This window comes from Sander vitreus, chromosome 15, assembly GCF_031162955.1.
Source record: "Sander vitreus isolate 19-12246 chromosome 15, sanVit1, whole genome shotgun sequence".
Lineage (NCBI taxonomy): Eukaryota > Metazoa > Chordata > Actinopteri > Perciformes > Percidae > Sander > Sander vitreus.
The window spans coordinates 19,920,196-19,935,087 of NC_135869.1; the positions used below are offsets into that span (position 1 = coordinate 19,920,196).

Consider the following 14,892-nt stretch of genomic DNA (forward strand, 5'->3'; position numbering starts at 1 on the left):
TACAAATGGTACAAAATACAGTGTATTTGAAACCCATTGTATGGGAATTGAGATATGAGAATTTTTTTCAGGCCTCCTCAGTCAGAGGCTCCGGCAGTGTTTTCAGGGCATCTTTCTTCATAGGCCCCTACAAGTAAACCAAAAGCCATTGTTAAAATAGCACATAAGGATTCAGCAGTGATTATGTTAACACTGGAGAATTTCCTGGTAATCGGATTTGTGTGTGCATCAAACTGTTTTCCTGCTCACCATAAATGCCCTCTTCTCCTGGGCAGTTTGGAAGCGGCCGTGACCAAATTTGGAAGTGGTGTCAATGAACTTGAGCTCGATGGTCTCCTTGGACTTGCGAGATGTGTGCACGAGCAAAGACTAGGGGGGCGGGGGAAGGAAAGACACAAAGATGTACACTTACTGTACATGTCCTGCAATGATGTACTAGGAGCCGTACATTTTACTTTGAGAATAAATTAGATACAACTGTGTACTTATACTGCAAGCTGCCTGTAAGATCTAATTTTAAATTAAATTCAAAATCACATACCTTTCTGAGGGTGAGGACACGTTTCTTCGTCCCGACCACGCAGCCCTTCACCATGACAAAGTCATTATTCACGTCACCATAGTGGGGAAAGCTTCCCTATAGGGTGGACAACAGGGAAGTAGGGATAAAAAAGGGAATGAAGGGAAAATGAGTGTTCAAGAAGAAATATGCTATCACTTCTATAAATCTCGTATATATAGTGCATAATAAGATATGCCCTATAAGTGAGCACCATCATCACCACCTTATAACCTGTCATGCAAAAGTGGTAGAACTTATAAAATAGTACTACACTCATAATACCAGCAGAGAAACATGATGCATCATGATGCAGTAAAATGCCATGTGCAGTGTTGCAGTATTACATTATAGATATGGGTTTCTTAGAAAGCCTTTCTTTAGTGCATATTATGATCTTTAAAAGTAGTACCATGGGTGTGATGGACTTCTGGCTGGTGTCGTAGCTAGTGGAGGCATTGTTGCAGATCACCTTTCCATCCTGGACATGCACAGCCCTACCAATACGGTAGATCTGGGGACACAAGGAACTCAAGCATGGATACACAGCATCATAGCAAACCTACCTATGTATACTTATTTTATTTTATTTTTTTAGATCAATTTTTTATTGTTATTAGCACCATTTACAGAACAAATTCCACAATATGTGCCAGGTAATAAAAGATGGTGCACAGAACAGAGAAACATAAATTGAACAAGAACAAAAACCCTCTCCCACCCCCCACCCTCTGCGGTCTCGAGGAAAACAAAACAAACAATAAACAGAAATCACACCTTGCCTAATCACTTTCCTCTAGTTCTTGTGGTGTTGAGTTCATTAGGTCTGATATTTGTGCTGCTGTGCTTTTCCATAGGTTGATAGCTGATGATTTGGCTTTGTTAATCCTTGCTGTAGAGAGCTCAAGCATAACTATGTCTAGTTATGACATAGTTATAAGAAAATACGCTAACCACTGTTTTATACAAAGTGTGTGTGTGTGTGTGTGTGTGGGGGGGGGGGGCGGCATTGAGCTATAATTTTCTTGGTTGAAGTTGATTATTGATTATTGATGATTATTGATGTTGTTTTATTCCAAAACTCATGCACCTGTTCACACTCCCAGACCATGTGCAGGTGTGTTAGTTCCAGTTTGTTCAGGTTGACAGAACGTACAATAGGGAGTGGGAGTGGCTTTCAAGACGTATCTCTTCTGAGGAGTCCAATATGTCCTATGGCATATGTTGAAATGGATATACTGGTGATTTGGGTTCTTGGAACAGTGAAAATGTTGTCCCAAACTGCCTCCCTTTTAATTGTGTTCCCCTCAGGGCTCAGCTCTCGTTTCCATTTCTTTACTATTGGGAGTTCTCCTATGGATAGTTGCAACAGCTTAGCATAAATCTTGGACACTAATCCTCTCACCCTATGTATACATATAATGATATTTCCTATAACAAAAGCTTTTGGTAACACTTTACTTGAAGGTATCTACATAAGAGTGACATGACACTGTCATGACACATGAACCCTAACCCTAACTTGTCATGACAAAAACCGAATGACACTTAATAACAGAAGCGTTATGTCATAAACGTTTATGACTTGTTTATAATGTTTATGACACGTTCATGACAGTGTCATGTCACTCTTATGTAGATACCTTCAAAGTAAAGTGTAACCAAGATTTTTCCCTAAGAACGGATGAAGATGAAGTCTTGAGGGGGTGAAATTGGACCCCTAACTCCCAGCTAACCTTCTTGTTGAGCTCAGTGCGGTGATGATAGCCCTTTTGACCAGCACGAGCTTCGGTGTACGCCACACGGGCTGGATGCCAGGCTCCAATACAGGCCACCTTCCTCAGACCCTTGTGAGTCTTCCTGGGAAGCTTCTTTGTGTGCCAACGGCTTGTTACACCTATCATCACAAAGAGACAGAAATAAGTATATATCCAAGTACATTTTATAAGTCCTTGGACCTGCACAAATAGTCCTAGTACACTTCTAACCTTTGAAGCCACGACCCCTGGTGACTCCAATGATGTCAATCATCTCATCCTGGTAGAAGACGGCAGAGACAGGCACAGCTTGCTCCAGGCGCTCCTTAGCCCAGTCCACCTTGTCAGAGATGCTTCCCCCGTTTAGCTGCACCTCTGCGATGTGGGCCTTTTTCTGCGCTATGGGCAGCAATCGCATCTGGAAATGGAGAAGCCTGTAAACCGTAACTGAAAGGAGTCCAAAAAATCTAGAAAAGTTTTTCTAATGATATCTTGCTATACTTAGATGTATTAATTAGCACACGATCATGTTTGAAATCTTCAAAGTCCAATTACCACAGCCCTGATATTTAAGAGCACATTTTGATCCTATTCCCACTTCTGAAGCTGAAACCTGCACAGAAAAAGATCCCAGCAACACTGTTAAGAGTTGAGATCTTGACAATCTTCATTTTGTTTGCTGCCAACATAAAGGTTTTCCCTTGGCAAAGCCTGGGTGAGCAGCCAGGTCCTGCCCTGAGAATTATTTTTAAACTGCTATTTGAAACGGCACCCCCCTCCAGTGCTCCCCCTTGGACAGAGTGTAATAGTCAGAGTTGTTTGGCTCTTGGCAGCATAGGGATTTGAGATGTGGCAGCTTTTCTTTCCATTGCACGTGGTCATCTAGATAACTCTGACACTTCTGCCCTTTTACAGGGGTGCATTCAGTCACATGACTAGTTGCCAGTCATTAGAACAGGGGATTCTGACTGACGTGGGATGACACAGCAATTGGATTGTGCTTTGAATGTAGTTGTTAACTGGCTGGCCTACCTGAGAGTGAACAATAACCCTGATTACTGAACAGTATTTCTTCATCTGAGCGAAATCCTTGTCCAGCTGTTTCTTTCCTGTATCATCCTGCCACTTCTTACTGTACTTGGTGAAGGCCTTCTTCTTGCTCTTGTACCTTAAACACAGAAATACCCAGTAAGGCAACAACTGTGCTGTCAATTTGCTGCACATACAAGGGAACAAAATGTACACACCAGTTTTTATAAAATCTGCGCTTGCAATCGTCACTGAGATGCTCAGCAAAGATGGTTTTGAAGGAACGCAAGCCACGGACAGTCTCAATGTATCCCACTATCCCCACCACAATGACTGGAGGAGTGTCAATGATGGTAACCGCCTCTACTTCCTCTCTCTTTGCTTGCTCTGTGGAAGAAACATTAAAAAAATTGTCTGCTGAGATATTTTAACTGTCAGTATTCAGAAAAACTCAATCAAGCATAGCATTTTAACAGATATGTGTGGTATTTCATGATTATTGAACAATATACAGCAAAGAAAGGCAAAAATATGCAATAGAAAAGAGATAGCCATTGAAGGATATATTTTAGGCTGTTTGACCCCACCACATAGCAACAGTATATAAGCCATTAACATCCTGTAACAATGTAATAATATGGTAATGTTTCATGCTGGTGCTTCCAGAAGCTAAACTGCTGTAGGTTCTGGATAGAACCAAGTAAGCTACATAACACAGTAGGGTACCATTTAACTTAAGGGTCCATTTTCCTCTCAAACAAACAGCGAACATCACTCATCACTTTGCTTACTCCTCCCATGCATCCATGTTACAGTTAGTCCAGTCGTACATACTGAGGCCAGTGCGGTGCATTTCCCTCAGTGTGTGGGTCATGCCAGCCTTATATCCCAGGAAGGCAGTGAGGTGGACAGGATGGCTGGGGTCATCTTTAGGCCATGTGCGCACCTTGCCCCTATGCTTCTTGCAACGCTTGTGGGGCAGGAACCCCATGTGTCCATGGCGGGGTGCGTGGAATTTACGATGAGACTGGAAAGGCATAAACCACACAGTCACAGTCACTTTTTATTTACGTGAAACCCAGATAATCCCATGGAAATGTAACCAAGATGTATTACAATTATTTTTACAGTAGTATATTAAGAAGACACACAATAATCCATGCCTGTACTTAGCATAGCAAATGTAATCCTCTGTCCTGTTTTTGAACAACTGCTTTTGGCCTAATTTCCAAAGATTCTTTAGAAGTTGTAATAAAATGAAATGCGACATCAGACAAACATACTGTAATAGAATCAAGTACCCTAATCTTCAGGTGTGTTGCCTTTCTGTTCAGGCCATGTGTTTACTTTCTGCAGTGGTTTATTTGTCCCATTCAATATGATTCAGAAATCCAGCACCGGATGAAATAATAAACAAAACTCAGACGATGGGATGTTACATAAAAAGAAGTCACCATTTCAGTATTCCACATGGTCTCCTCAAAGGTAGCCATTACAAGATAACTTTTCAATTTGCTTCAACTTCCTTTATAAACACAGGCCAACCAAAGTAAACCACACAAACATGCATGTAGAAGACAATACTGCAAATCAATGTTTCCTTTATAGTAGAAAAGAACCCAAAAATGAGAGAAGCACTGACCATGTCTGCTCACCGTCAAGTCGATAGAAAGAGAGAGGGACCAGTGCTGATGTAAGGGTCATATAAGATGATACAGAGTGTAAGGGCTCTAATTTGGTGTTTGGCCCAGTTGAGGAGACGTATTGGCTTTCAAACAAGGCAATCTCTGCCAAGTCCTGACGTGAGAAGATAGGCGGAGGGAAGAGGGTAAACTCAGAGGTCTGAGGTGGTGGGGAGGCTCAGTGGACAGGAACCACATCGCCAAGAAAGGAGAGAGAAAGGAAGAAGAAAGTTTTCATTCATTGTAAAGGTGGTAACGAGGCCAACATTTACCTGCTTTTGGACAGATACAGTCTTTTATCTTTCTTTAAAGAGCAGCATTCAGCAGTGTGTGTGTGTGTGTGTGTGTGTGTGTGTGTGTGTGTGTGTGTGTGTGTGTGTGTGTGTTTGTTTGATGCGGGTTGAGGCTGTATGTGTCTATCTTTTTTTTTCTCTCGCACTGGTTTTATTAGCCATATTTTGTAATTAATTGTTTTGTCCAAAGTGACTTACAATAAATAGGCCTAATACCAGTAGTAATAAGAGCTAGTTATCATCCATTATTATATTAAATATCATAACATTTTAAGTGCCAGAAATTCTCACTGGCACACTTTGCACTAGTGATTGAAGGTTGTCAGCCCTGCACCACCACCTGCTGCATTTCCATGGTACAACAGCTCCACCTGTGACCTTTACCCTTCGACCTCCATGTTTTAAAAAAATTGGGCTAAAGTTATTGGTCTTGTGCTAAATTCCTCGTTTGGGATTATATGTGTAACGAGTAATACTTTTTTTATCATAATCAGAATTAAACGTATTCAATATATTTTTACATTTGTTGACCTCTATTTCGCCATTATGTATGTCGTCTGCGCATGCGCCACTTGGAAAGGCGAGCTTTCCGAGGTCGAATTGTAGGATTTCTTTACTCCTAGGCAAAAATGCCTACAGACTTTGATAAAGGAGCATATCCGGAGCCTCCCCGGCAGACTCCGGCTGTGGACAAACAGACAGCTCTGCCAAACCCAGCCGTGATTCTGTCTAAACTCTTCTATTACTCCGTGGACCTGCCTGTCACCACATTTAGAGGTAACGAAAGCTAACTATGCTAACAGGATAACGTTAGCACAACAACACAGCTATCAGGAGACATATTATTAGTAGTATAACGTTACATATCGTAAGTATTTTTAAACTTTAAAACGTTGCTATCATTGTTGCCGTCTTGCAACATATTACGAAAAATAAGTTATAAGGCTCTGGTTTGTGGCAATAATGGACAGTTAGTTAGCAATGCACTTTTAGCTAGGTGTTATGCTAGCTAGCGTCATATACATACATATCAAATCGTAATACAACCCACATGGCCTTGGCTAGGTTTATCTAACAATGCAAGCTAAGTTTTTTTTTAAATTCATGAACAGAAATGGCAAAAGGAACAGCATTCCTTCCAGGTATTTAAGTTATAAATATATTTGCTCCTTAAATCACTTCATATAATTAAAAATAACCAAAAAAATGAACAGTTTTCCTCTTTGTTTTGTATGTGATATGTTTTTTTTGTATGTCTTGTTTTTTGTATGTAAAACTGTATTGTCATACCATGACAGTGTATGATGTTTTGTGTATTTGTGTCTTTAAGAATCAATAAAAAATGTTAAAAAAAAAAAAAAAAAAAAAGGTTTATTTAACAATGCTCCTTCCCTTTACTGTTTTTCCTTCTCATCTAGATGTTGTTGATAGCATCCGGGCTAAAAACACGTCCGTATACTACCACCAGAAGTTCCGTCGTGTTCCTGACCTGACAGAGTGCCAGCACGGAGATTACCTCTGCTACTATGAGGCTGAGATGCAGTGGAGGAGAGACTAGTGAGTAACACGCAGAGATGCCGTTAAACGTGTAAAACATCTGTGATATACTGTATTTTGCGCCAGTAAGGTTTTGGGTATAATCATTAATGACATCAATTAAAAAAATAAATCAATTTCGACGTAATCCATGTATAGCCCATCAATAGTGTCTATTTTCTGATAGGCATATGATTGTAAAACATAACTGTATTTGTCTTGTGAGTAATGCATGAAATGCCTGTTATCAATCCTGGCAAGTACTGCAATTGTTTCATATTAATGGCAGGAGGGGCAATATTAGTGTTCTAAAACTGGAACGTGGCAGTGGTTTAACGGGGCAGAAGGCAGTGAATTTGCTAGGAAAATGATGATGTAGAGGGCCCTTTTTTAATAGTAAGACTTTCAATATAAAACAAAAGTGTGAGTAAAAATGTATGCTCATTATAAGGACTCAATAGTGAATTAATACACCTGTAAGGTTGCTGTAGTGGTCAGGGTGCCACTATCAGCACTGGAGATACTGTTGAAGAGTGTAACCCTGTGTTTTTATCATCCTTCCTCAGCAAAGTGGACCAGGAGATTGTGAAGATTGTCCAGGAGCGTATGAGGGCCTGCCATCAGAGAGAAGGAGCCAGCTACCAGCAGAACTGTGCCAAGGAAATTGAGCAGTTCAACGAGGTGACCAAAAACTTTCAGTCACGCTGTAAGTAATGTGCTGTTTGGAGCTTGGACATGTGTGGGGAAATAGAAAGAAAATGTTGAAGCATTCATTAATCCTACACATCACACGTTCTGTCCCACTGCTGACTAAATACAACAGTGTAGCAACTGCTTTCATAGGCTAAGGGAGGATTTACTCTACAGTGTGTCACTAAATGTGCGTTATTGTACAAAAGCAGTAGATCATGCAACACGTATTGTTTGTTGTAGAGCTGAAACAATTAACAGAAATGTATTTGGCAACTGTTTTGATAATCAATTAAAAAAAAAAACATTGGTTCCAGCTTCTGAAATGTGAGAATTTTCTTTGCTTTTTCTCAGTTTTTATATACATTGAATAGAAGGAATTTGAAGACATCACCTTTTTTGTTTTGGAATATCATGATTGACATTTTATAGACTTTGTAATCAAAATGATATATTGTCGTGTGAACATTGGCCTGTCTTGTTGATTGTCACTTTTAACTTTTGCTTGGCTTCACTACATGTGTTAAATTCATGACCTGCCTCTTTCCAGATGGAGATCTGGGAGCCTACGCCAGTGGCAGGAAATGTCTAATGAAGCAGAAAGAACGGATGATGGCTGCTCAGGCCTCAAGTGCTTAAGTTACCTACTATCTGTCCTATGGAATAATTGTAAAATAAAACTTATGTGATAAATCACGTCTGTTAGTCTGTCCTTAAAGTGACTTACACCCAGCCCTCAACCATGCATGGATCTCCGTGTTAAAAAAAAAAGTTGGTGCATCAATTTATATTCTCAAGTGACCTTCCTGCACAATGAGCTTTTATTGGGTCTTGCAAACAATCATAGTAGGAAAGATTAAGTTTTCCCCCTTAACACATCACCTTAATCAACATGACCTCGGTAATAGGAAATGACAGATGGTGAGATTTCTCAGATCTTGGCCACATGCTATAGATCTCTCCCTAAACTACAGATTCTGTTCTGACTTGTCAGGAATTTCATTTGCTGGATTAGCCAAAAACATTTGTCTAGTTACTTTACCATTAATGTAAATTTTATTTTTCCATCAAAAGTGGCTAATTCACATACAGCAATCAAATTCTTACATCACCCTCACCTGAGTGTTAGAGCTCATCGTAAACCCTTAAACTAAACTCAATTTGTTCAATTGTCACTAGTTGTCATTTTACTGCATTCATATCCCAAGTTACTTGTTACTGGGCCTTGGAGGTGCTTCTTAATGTAAATCAAAACCATTGTTCGGTCATGAGTTCAGCACAAGTAACAAACGTACACATTACATGTTGTTTCAGAACGTTTATTCAACGATTCTCTGTACAAAAAGTTTAGGAGGGAGGGGCCTGGACAGGCTGTCCCCTCTGCACAGACACCCTGGAGTGAGTCTTGGCCAGATGGTCAGTGAACTCCTGGTAGGGAGACTTCGTGAAGACGGTCTCCTTCCACAGGTCAGGGGTCAGGTAGCTGTAGGTCTTGGAGATGGCATCAAAGGTGGCCTTGGCTGATGAGGAAATTAAAAGAAACAATGAGTAGATGCTTAAGATGGAGCTCCAAACATGATAGAGCTGCAGTCTTTTCCTTTTTTAAACTGTAGAGTACTGAAAGGGGAACAGAGGAGACCACTAAAACGGTCTCTCTGCCGTGCATTACAATACTCGTTTCTTTCTCTCCTGATAACGACAACTACACCACTGCAGAGGTGAAGCTGAGCAGAGCAAGGAGAAAACCAGACACTGACCAGACAGACAAGCAACCATCAGAAGAATCTTACCGAAGTTGCCGAGGGTGGCGGTGCAGCCCCTTGCAGAGGTGTAGCAGTCATCGATACCGGCCATCATGAGCAGCTTCTTGGGCACAGGGGCGGACACGATGCCAGTACCGCGGGGGGCAGGGATGAGACGCACCAGGACAGAGCCACAGCGGCCGGTCACCTTGCAGGGTACGGTATGGGGCTTGCCGATCTTGTTACCCCAATAACCTCTCCTGACGGGGACAATGGACAGCTTGGCCAGGATGATGGCACCACGGATGGCTGTGGCCACCTCTTTGGAGCACTTCACCCCCAGACCCACATGGCCATTGTAGTCGCCAATGGCAACAAAGGCCTGTAAACAAAAGCCAACAATGTCACATCTGGACCAACAACATGGGATGTTAACACTGATTGTTTATTACAGAGTTGAAGAGTTAATGACAACTCACCTTGAACCTGGTGCGCTGACCAGCCCTGGTCTGCTTCTGGACGGGCATGATCTTGAGCACCTCGTCCTTCAGACCAGAACCCAGGAAGAAGTCGATGATCTCAGACTCCTGCAGGAAGGAAAAAAAAATATATAAAGATTTGATGTAGTAACAAACCCAAAGCCAACATGGGGTGTTGCATGCATATCCATGCAGTTCTTATAATATACTTGTATGCATTAAGATAACATCCAAATCACAGAGCAAAGCATCTTTTCTTATCTATGAAAATCCAAAGTCATTTTTGTTCCATATGTCCACTCCCATGTTCCAAGTATGTTCACACACACGTTATTTTTTAGTGTTTTATAAAATGAGAAAAGACCAGACATCTAATTTAGGGTTGCACAATTAATCGAAATATCAAAATATGGACTAGTGCAATATCCAAATCGCAGTGGGAAGGGGCGCACAATACATTTGTTAAAAGGCAAAATATGTGTCAAAACATTCTGAATTAAGTATCGTGGTGCTGCAGAGACATTAAACCTACAAATCGTATCCTAAAGAAAAAAAATCTTTGGTACAGATCCTTGCAAAAAAAAACAAAAAAAATCACAATCATTTTAATATTTCAATGAGAATAATGATACAAAAATAATCATTCCCTCAGTATAGTAAATCATATCGCAATTACCAGTCAAAATAATCACCATTACATATTTTCCTCATATCGTGCAGCCCTCTCTAATTTTCAGCCATTTCATTAGGAAAGTTTCAAAAGCTGTCGGGATGTATTTTCCAGAGAAAACTGTTTAGCTCTTTGACTTGAGTAGGATGATGGCACAAGTTGGGGCCAACAATAAACAGTGTATTAGGCTTTAACTTAACAGAGTCATCCTGGGGTCCCCTGTTCCCATCAGAACGTCTTTATTTAACGTTAATAGCTGGAAGTTTGTCACTGTGGTCATTCTTACACACTGCTTACCTTGATGGGCAGAGAGTACAGGTAGATCTCCTCCAGGGACTTGATCTTCATATCCTTAACCAGGCGGCCCAGCTTGGTGACTGGCACCCACTAACAAAAGACAGAGCATCTCAATGTAAGATTGCAGTATAAATAATTAGAGGCTATTTTACCAAATGTTCATTTAAAATACTAGTGAGTCTTAAACTTACTTCCTTGTCCTCGGCCTTGCCGCCCCGTGCACCGCGGCCCCTGCCACGGCCTCTGCCGCGTCCACGGCCCCTGCCGCGGCCACCTGCCCCAAAACCTCCGCGAAAACCTCCTCTACCACCGGCGTCGTCCGCCATTTGCTGCAAAACAAAATACAGATCAAAATTAATATTTGTAAAGCAACAGAGAGTATAAGTTAGCAAGCGTCGGTCTAGCCATTTCCTTTATCTTACGTTAAACGAGCATCGCCGCCATAGTCAACGTTTAAAGACTTCACGGCAATATTTACAAATATCTCAAATTCAGCCTAATTGTCCTCATAAATACGACCAGGGTTTTTGAAATAACATAGTCTTGTGTGACTTGCAGGTATAATAAATGTGTTTGGCAGAAGGATGTGCGAGATAAAGCAGGATTTTGATCGGAAAGAATTACTTCACATTCAACTTACGTGATCGTAATAACAGGAAGAAGACCGAAGAGAAGTCCCGCCGGGTTTTATGTAGAAGTCTTATCGCGATATTTCCTTTAAAAGAAAACTGAATGTGCTGAATATTGCCCCTAGCGGCGGCTTTTTCAGAACTTGACCATAGACTGTATAAAATAGGACCTGAATCTTTTGTTATTATACATCCATAGACTCTTGTCTGTCCTATGCTTTGATTTGATTTGATTTGATTTGATGAAGAAGAAGAACTTTATGAATCCCTTATTGGGGAAATTTAATTTTAAGAGGTTGATACTGATTTGATTTTATATCTTCTCAATGAAAATTGTAATATTTTAGCATTTTAAAAGCAAACAAAACTAGTCATGAACATGAACATAAGCTCCCTTACAGTGTCTGTCGGAGGACATTATATTATATTATCTTACTACATTTTATAATTATTTAGCTTGTATGTATTTATTCAGCGCGCACACTGATAGTTCCCTGATATGCACTGATTTTACCTGACATAACCTTCTTTTGTTATATTATATATATATATTATATATATATATATATATATATTATATTTATCACTCACACACACAAAATAGATTAAGACTCTTCTCTTGAATGAAGTTTAGGATGACAGTTTAATGATTTATTTAAAAAATAGATGAAACAACAGCACAAAATTGTTACAAAGTCACTCTTTTTTAATCATATACCTACCTACATATTCTAAAAGCACACACCTTTGAAGAAATGAACACATGCAGAAATTATACACAGCAGCAGCCAACCAGCAGCAGTAACTGACTCGTCCCTTAGCAGTTGCCGTTGTTGGTACTTGGAGTCCCACTAGAGCTGCCACTGCTCTCCCCAAGGTCCTCCTCCTCTACCTCATGCAGATCGTCCATTACCTCCAGGCTCTCACAGATCAGCCCTATTTGCCTCTTCATGTGGGCCATGGTGCTCTGCATTCTCCTCATCTTCCTCTGCAGGGCGGTGGCGATGGCCCTGTGGTTCCTCTGTCTGACTTCATACTCCTGCCTCAGTTGCTTGTAGCAGTTGTGCTGAGCCTGGGTGCGGTGGGAGAGAATTGTCCCGCAGCCCATGTGGCAGGGCTGACGCCAGTGTTCGCAGTGACGTGCGTGGGTGTCCAGGTCCCGGCGGAGGAGCTGTGCCCGGCAGCCCTGGTATGGACAGGGGATGAGCTCGTACAGACAGCTCATGCTGTGGCAGTACTGCTCCGAAAGGGAGAAGGTCTCTGCACAACCACGGATCTCATTCTTACACTGTAAGAGGCCAGACAGCGAAATACAAAGAAATCAATAGCTATAGAAGACATGGTTCACATACAGTATGCCTGCAGCATGAAGTACTTCTCAACTTAGTTAGTTAGTTGACTTTATTATTCAAGCAGAGGTGAGATTACAAGTGGTGGAGGAAGTACTCAGATACTTTACCGAAGTAAAATCAGCAATACTGCAGTAAAAAAATAATCCATACAAGTCCTACATTAAAAATATCACTTATGTAAACACAAGTATTATTAGCAAAATTTAGCCAAATCAAATATATATATATATATATATATATGCCATAAGCACATCATTTATTTTGTATGTGAAATATGAATCTGTAAAGTAATAAAGCTGTCAAATAAATGTAGTCAAGTAAAAGTACACTATTTCCCTCTGAACTGTAGTGGAGTAGAAGTTTTCTGACATTTTATAGACTTGTTGATTAATTAATTAATTGAAAAAAAATATGTTTATATTAATTGATCATGAAAATAATGTTAGGTGCACCCCTATAGTTATAAGTATTGTTCATTAAAAGGACCATAGTCTCATCCTTACTGTAACCAATACTACATGAATACGTCCTGTGAACCAATTCACAAGGCCAGATAAACACCCAGAGCAAAAATCAGGGGACCCGTTTACCGACCCCCCCTCGCAGAGCTTCAAGATTAGACGGTCCTTTTTAGGCCATGTTATCAGTTATTTAGATGTGTTCCTTTTTCAATAACTAAAATGAGGTGTCATAATTACAGCACATACCTTTGACTCTTATGTACAAATCTCCAACATATTTTCCATTTCCTACCTTGATCTTCATGCGTCCAATAGATTTGCTCAGCTTGAACATGACAAAGATCAAGCTCGGGTTAACAGGCTTCCTGCAGCAGGGGCAGGTTTCTTGCCTGTAAAGGATAAACAGCAGTTAGTCCTGTTCTTCTGTGTGGAACAGACATTAATAACAGTCCAATACAGTACAACTATACACAGTTTTTTCCCCCCGTGGTATTGATCCATGTTCACTACCTCTTCAGCCACTGTAAGATGCATTTCTTACAGAAGATGTGGTGGCATGCAGCTCTTACTGGACACCTGAGGACCCCCTGGCATATGGTGCAGACCAGATCGTAGTCTGGAGTGTCCACAAACAGCTCCACATCATAGCCCCCACTCTGTGTTGACACCTCTGGGTCTGCCTGGATGTGGCCAAAACAAATAATACTTTATTCTGGGTTACCATAATGTATTATTATTATCATGAATGTCAAGGAGACAGGGTAGAGTTGTGGCAGCTGAGTAGATGGACAAACTGTGATCCCTTGTGTACCCAGGTCAGTTTTTTCTCTACAGCTGTAAAACATGGCTCCACAGCTGCTTACAACCCATCCACAGTGTTTTCAACATAAAGGCAAGAGATGACTAAACAGAATTGTTCTGGAAAGTCGATTACATAATAACAAAAAGCAAGTAATCCTTCAAAACTGTTTTTAAACATCACATCATTACAAAACATGCTTATACACACATGTTTAAGTTTATTTTTAATATCTAATAAAACAAATACCATGACAATATGCATTTTTAAGGAAAAGCACATTTCAGAGTTAACCAAAAAACTAGCTGTTCTCATTAGGATACATGTGTGATAGTTTCAAAATTGACCACGAGCATCCGTAATAAAACAGATAGACAGATATATAAATAAACAGAAGCTGTTGTGTACTCACCATGACAATCTTCTTTCTTCACCGTGTTTCCATTCCCGGGGCGATGTTTTACTCCATATCGGTCCACTCACATGTCACACGCGAAACATACCCGCGTTATCAATACAACACACACATGAACATTCCTGACAAAACATGAAGAAGGGACCGTGTGTGTGCGCGCGCGGACAAATGAAAACAGTAAATTATGGAAACGGACGGAGATAATGGCGCTCATTATGGAGCGCGTCCTTTCCCTTCTGTTCTAGCATCAAAGCTCAGCCTCCACGAGTCAAACAGGAACTTTTGAACATGAATAGCTCCAGCTGAGTCTATTGTTGTGAGCCTCAGGGACCAAATGTAAAAGTCAAAGTTAATTTAGAGACTCTAATGATCACATAACATCCACCTATGTTACTTCTAAACTTACATTTTCCAGAAACGACTACTTTTCATGCTTTTTTAATAGGATTTCTGTCTGTTTACATGTTGTAAACTGAGCACAAACCGTCTAACCAATCACAGC

General features: G+C 40.6%; 4 protein-coding genes across 5 annotated transcripts; 1 reads left to right on the top strand and 3 right to left on the bottom strand.

The window, feature by feature from the left end:
* Positions 1–67: 67 nt before the first annotated feature.
* On the bottom strand, positions 68–5,049 carry LOC144530131 (large ribosomal subunit protein uL3-like). The gene is made up of 10 exons (XM_078269578.1): positions 4,984–5,049; positions 4,180–4,372; positions 3,564–3,732; positions 3,349–3,484; positions 2,548–2,734; positions 2,296–2,456; positions 972–1,073; positions 542–637; positions 250–369; positions 68–127 (listed from the first exon to the last, which is right to left on the bottom strand). The coding sequence occupies exons 1-10, from the start codon at positions 5,047–5,049 to the stop codon at positions 68–70; spliced, it is 1,290 nt and encodes a 429-aa protein (XP_078125704.1).
* Positions 5,050–5,867: 818 nt separating this feature from the next.
* ndufb10 (NADH:ubiquinone oxidoreductase subunit B10) lies at positions 5,868–8,242 on the top strand. 2 transcript variants are annotated; one of them, XM_078269203.1, is made up of 4 exons: positions 5,868–6,097; positions 6,739–6,877; positions 7,423–7,562; positions 8,097–8,242. In XM_078269203.1, exons 1-4 carry the CDS (start codon positions 5,950–5,952, stop codon positions 8,183–8,185), a joined length of 516 nt encoding a protein of 171 aa, XP_078125329.1. In that variant the 5' UTR covers positions 5,868–5,949; the 3' UTR covers positions 8,186–8,242. The 2 variants fall into 2 exon arrangements, with proteins under 2 accessions (XP_078125329.1, XP_078125330.1); XM_078269204.1 differs by having other exon boundaries at positions 7,423–7,537.
* Positions 8,243–8,849: 607 nt separating this feature from the next.
* On the bottom strand, positions 8,850–11,465 carry rps2 (ribosomal protein S2). The gene is made up of 6 exons (XM_078269202.1): positions 11,375–11,465; positions 10,926–11,063; positions 10,735–10,824; positions 9,768–9,875; positions 9,337–9,670; positions 8,850–9,066 (listed from the first exon to the last, which is right to left on the bottom strand). Exons 2-6 carry the CDS (start codon positions 11,058–11,060, stop codon positions 8,894–8,896), a joined length of 840 nt encoding a protein of 279 aa, XP_078125328.1. The 5' UTR covers positions 11,061–11,063; positions 11,375–11,465; the 3' UTR covers positions 8,850–8,893.
* Positions 11,466–11,987: 522 nt separating this feature from the next.
* rnf151 (ring finger protein 151) lies at positions 11,988–14,871 on the bottom strand. The gene is made up of 4 exons (XM_078270095.1): positions 14,388–14,871; positions 13,687–13,856; positions 13,469–13,565; positions 11,988–12,651 (listed from the first exon to the last, which is right to left on the bottom strand). The coding sequence occupies exons 1-4, from the start codon at positions 14,388–14,390 to the stop codon at positions 12,181–12,183; spliced, it is 741 nt and encodes a 246-aa protein (XP_078126221.1). The 5' UTR covers positions 14,391–14,871; the 3' UTR covers positions 11,988–12,180.
* Between the last annotated feature and the right edge of the window lie 21 nt (positions 14,872–14,892).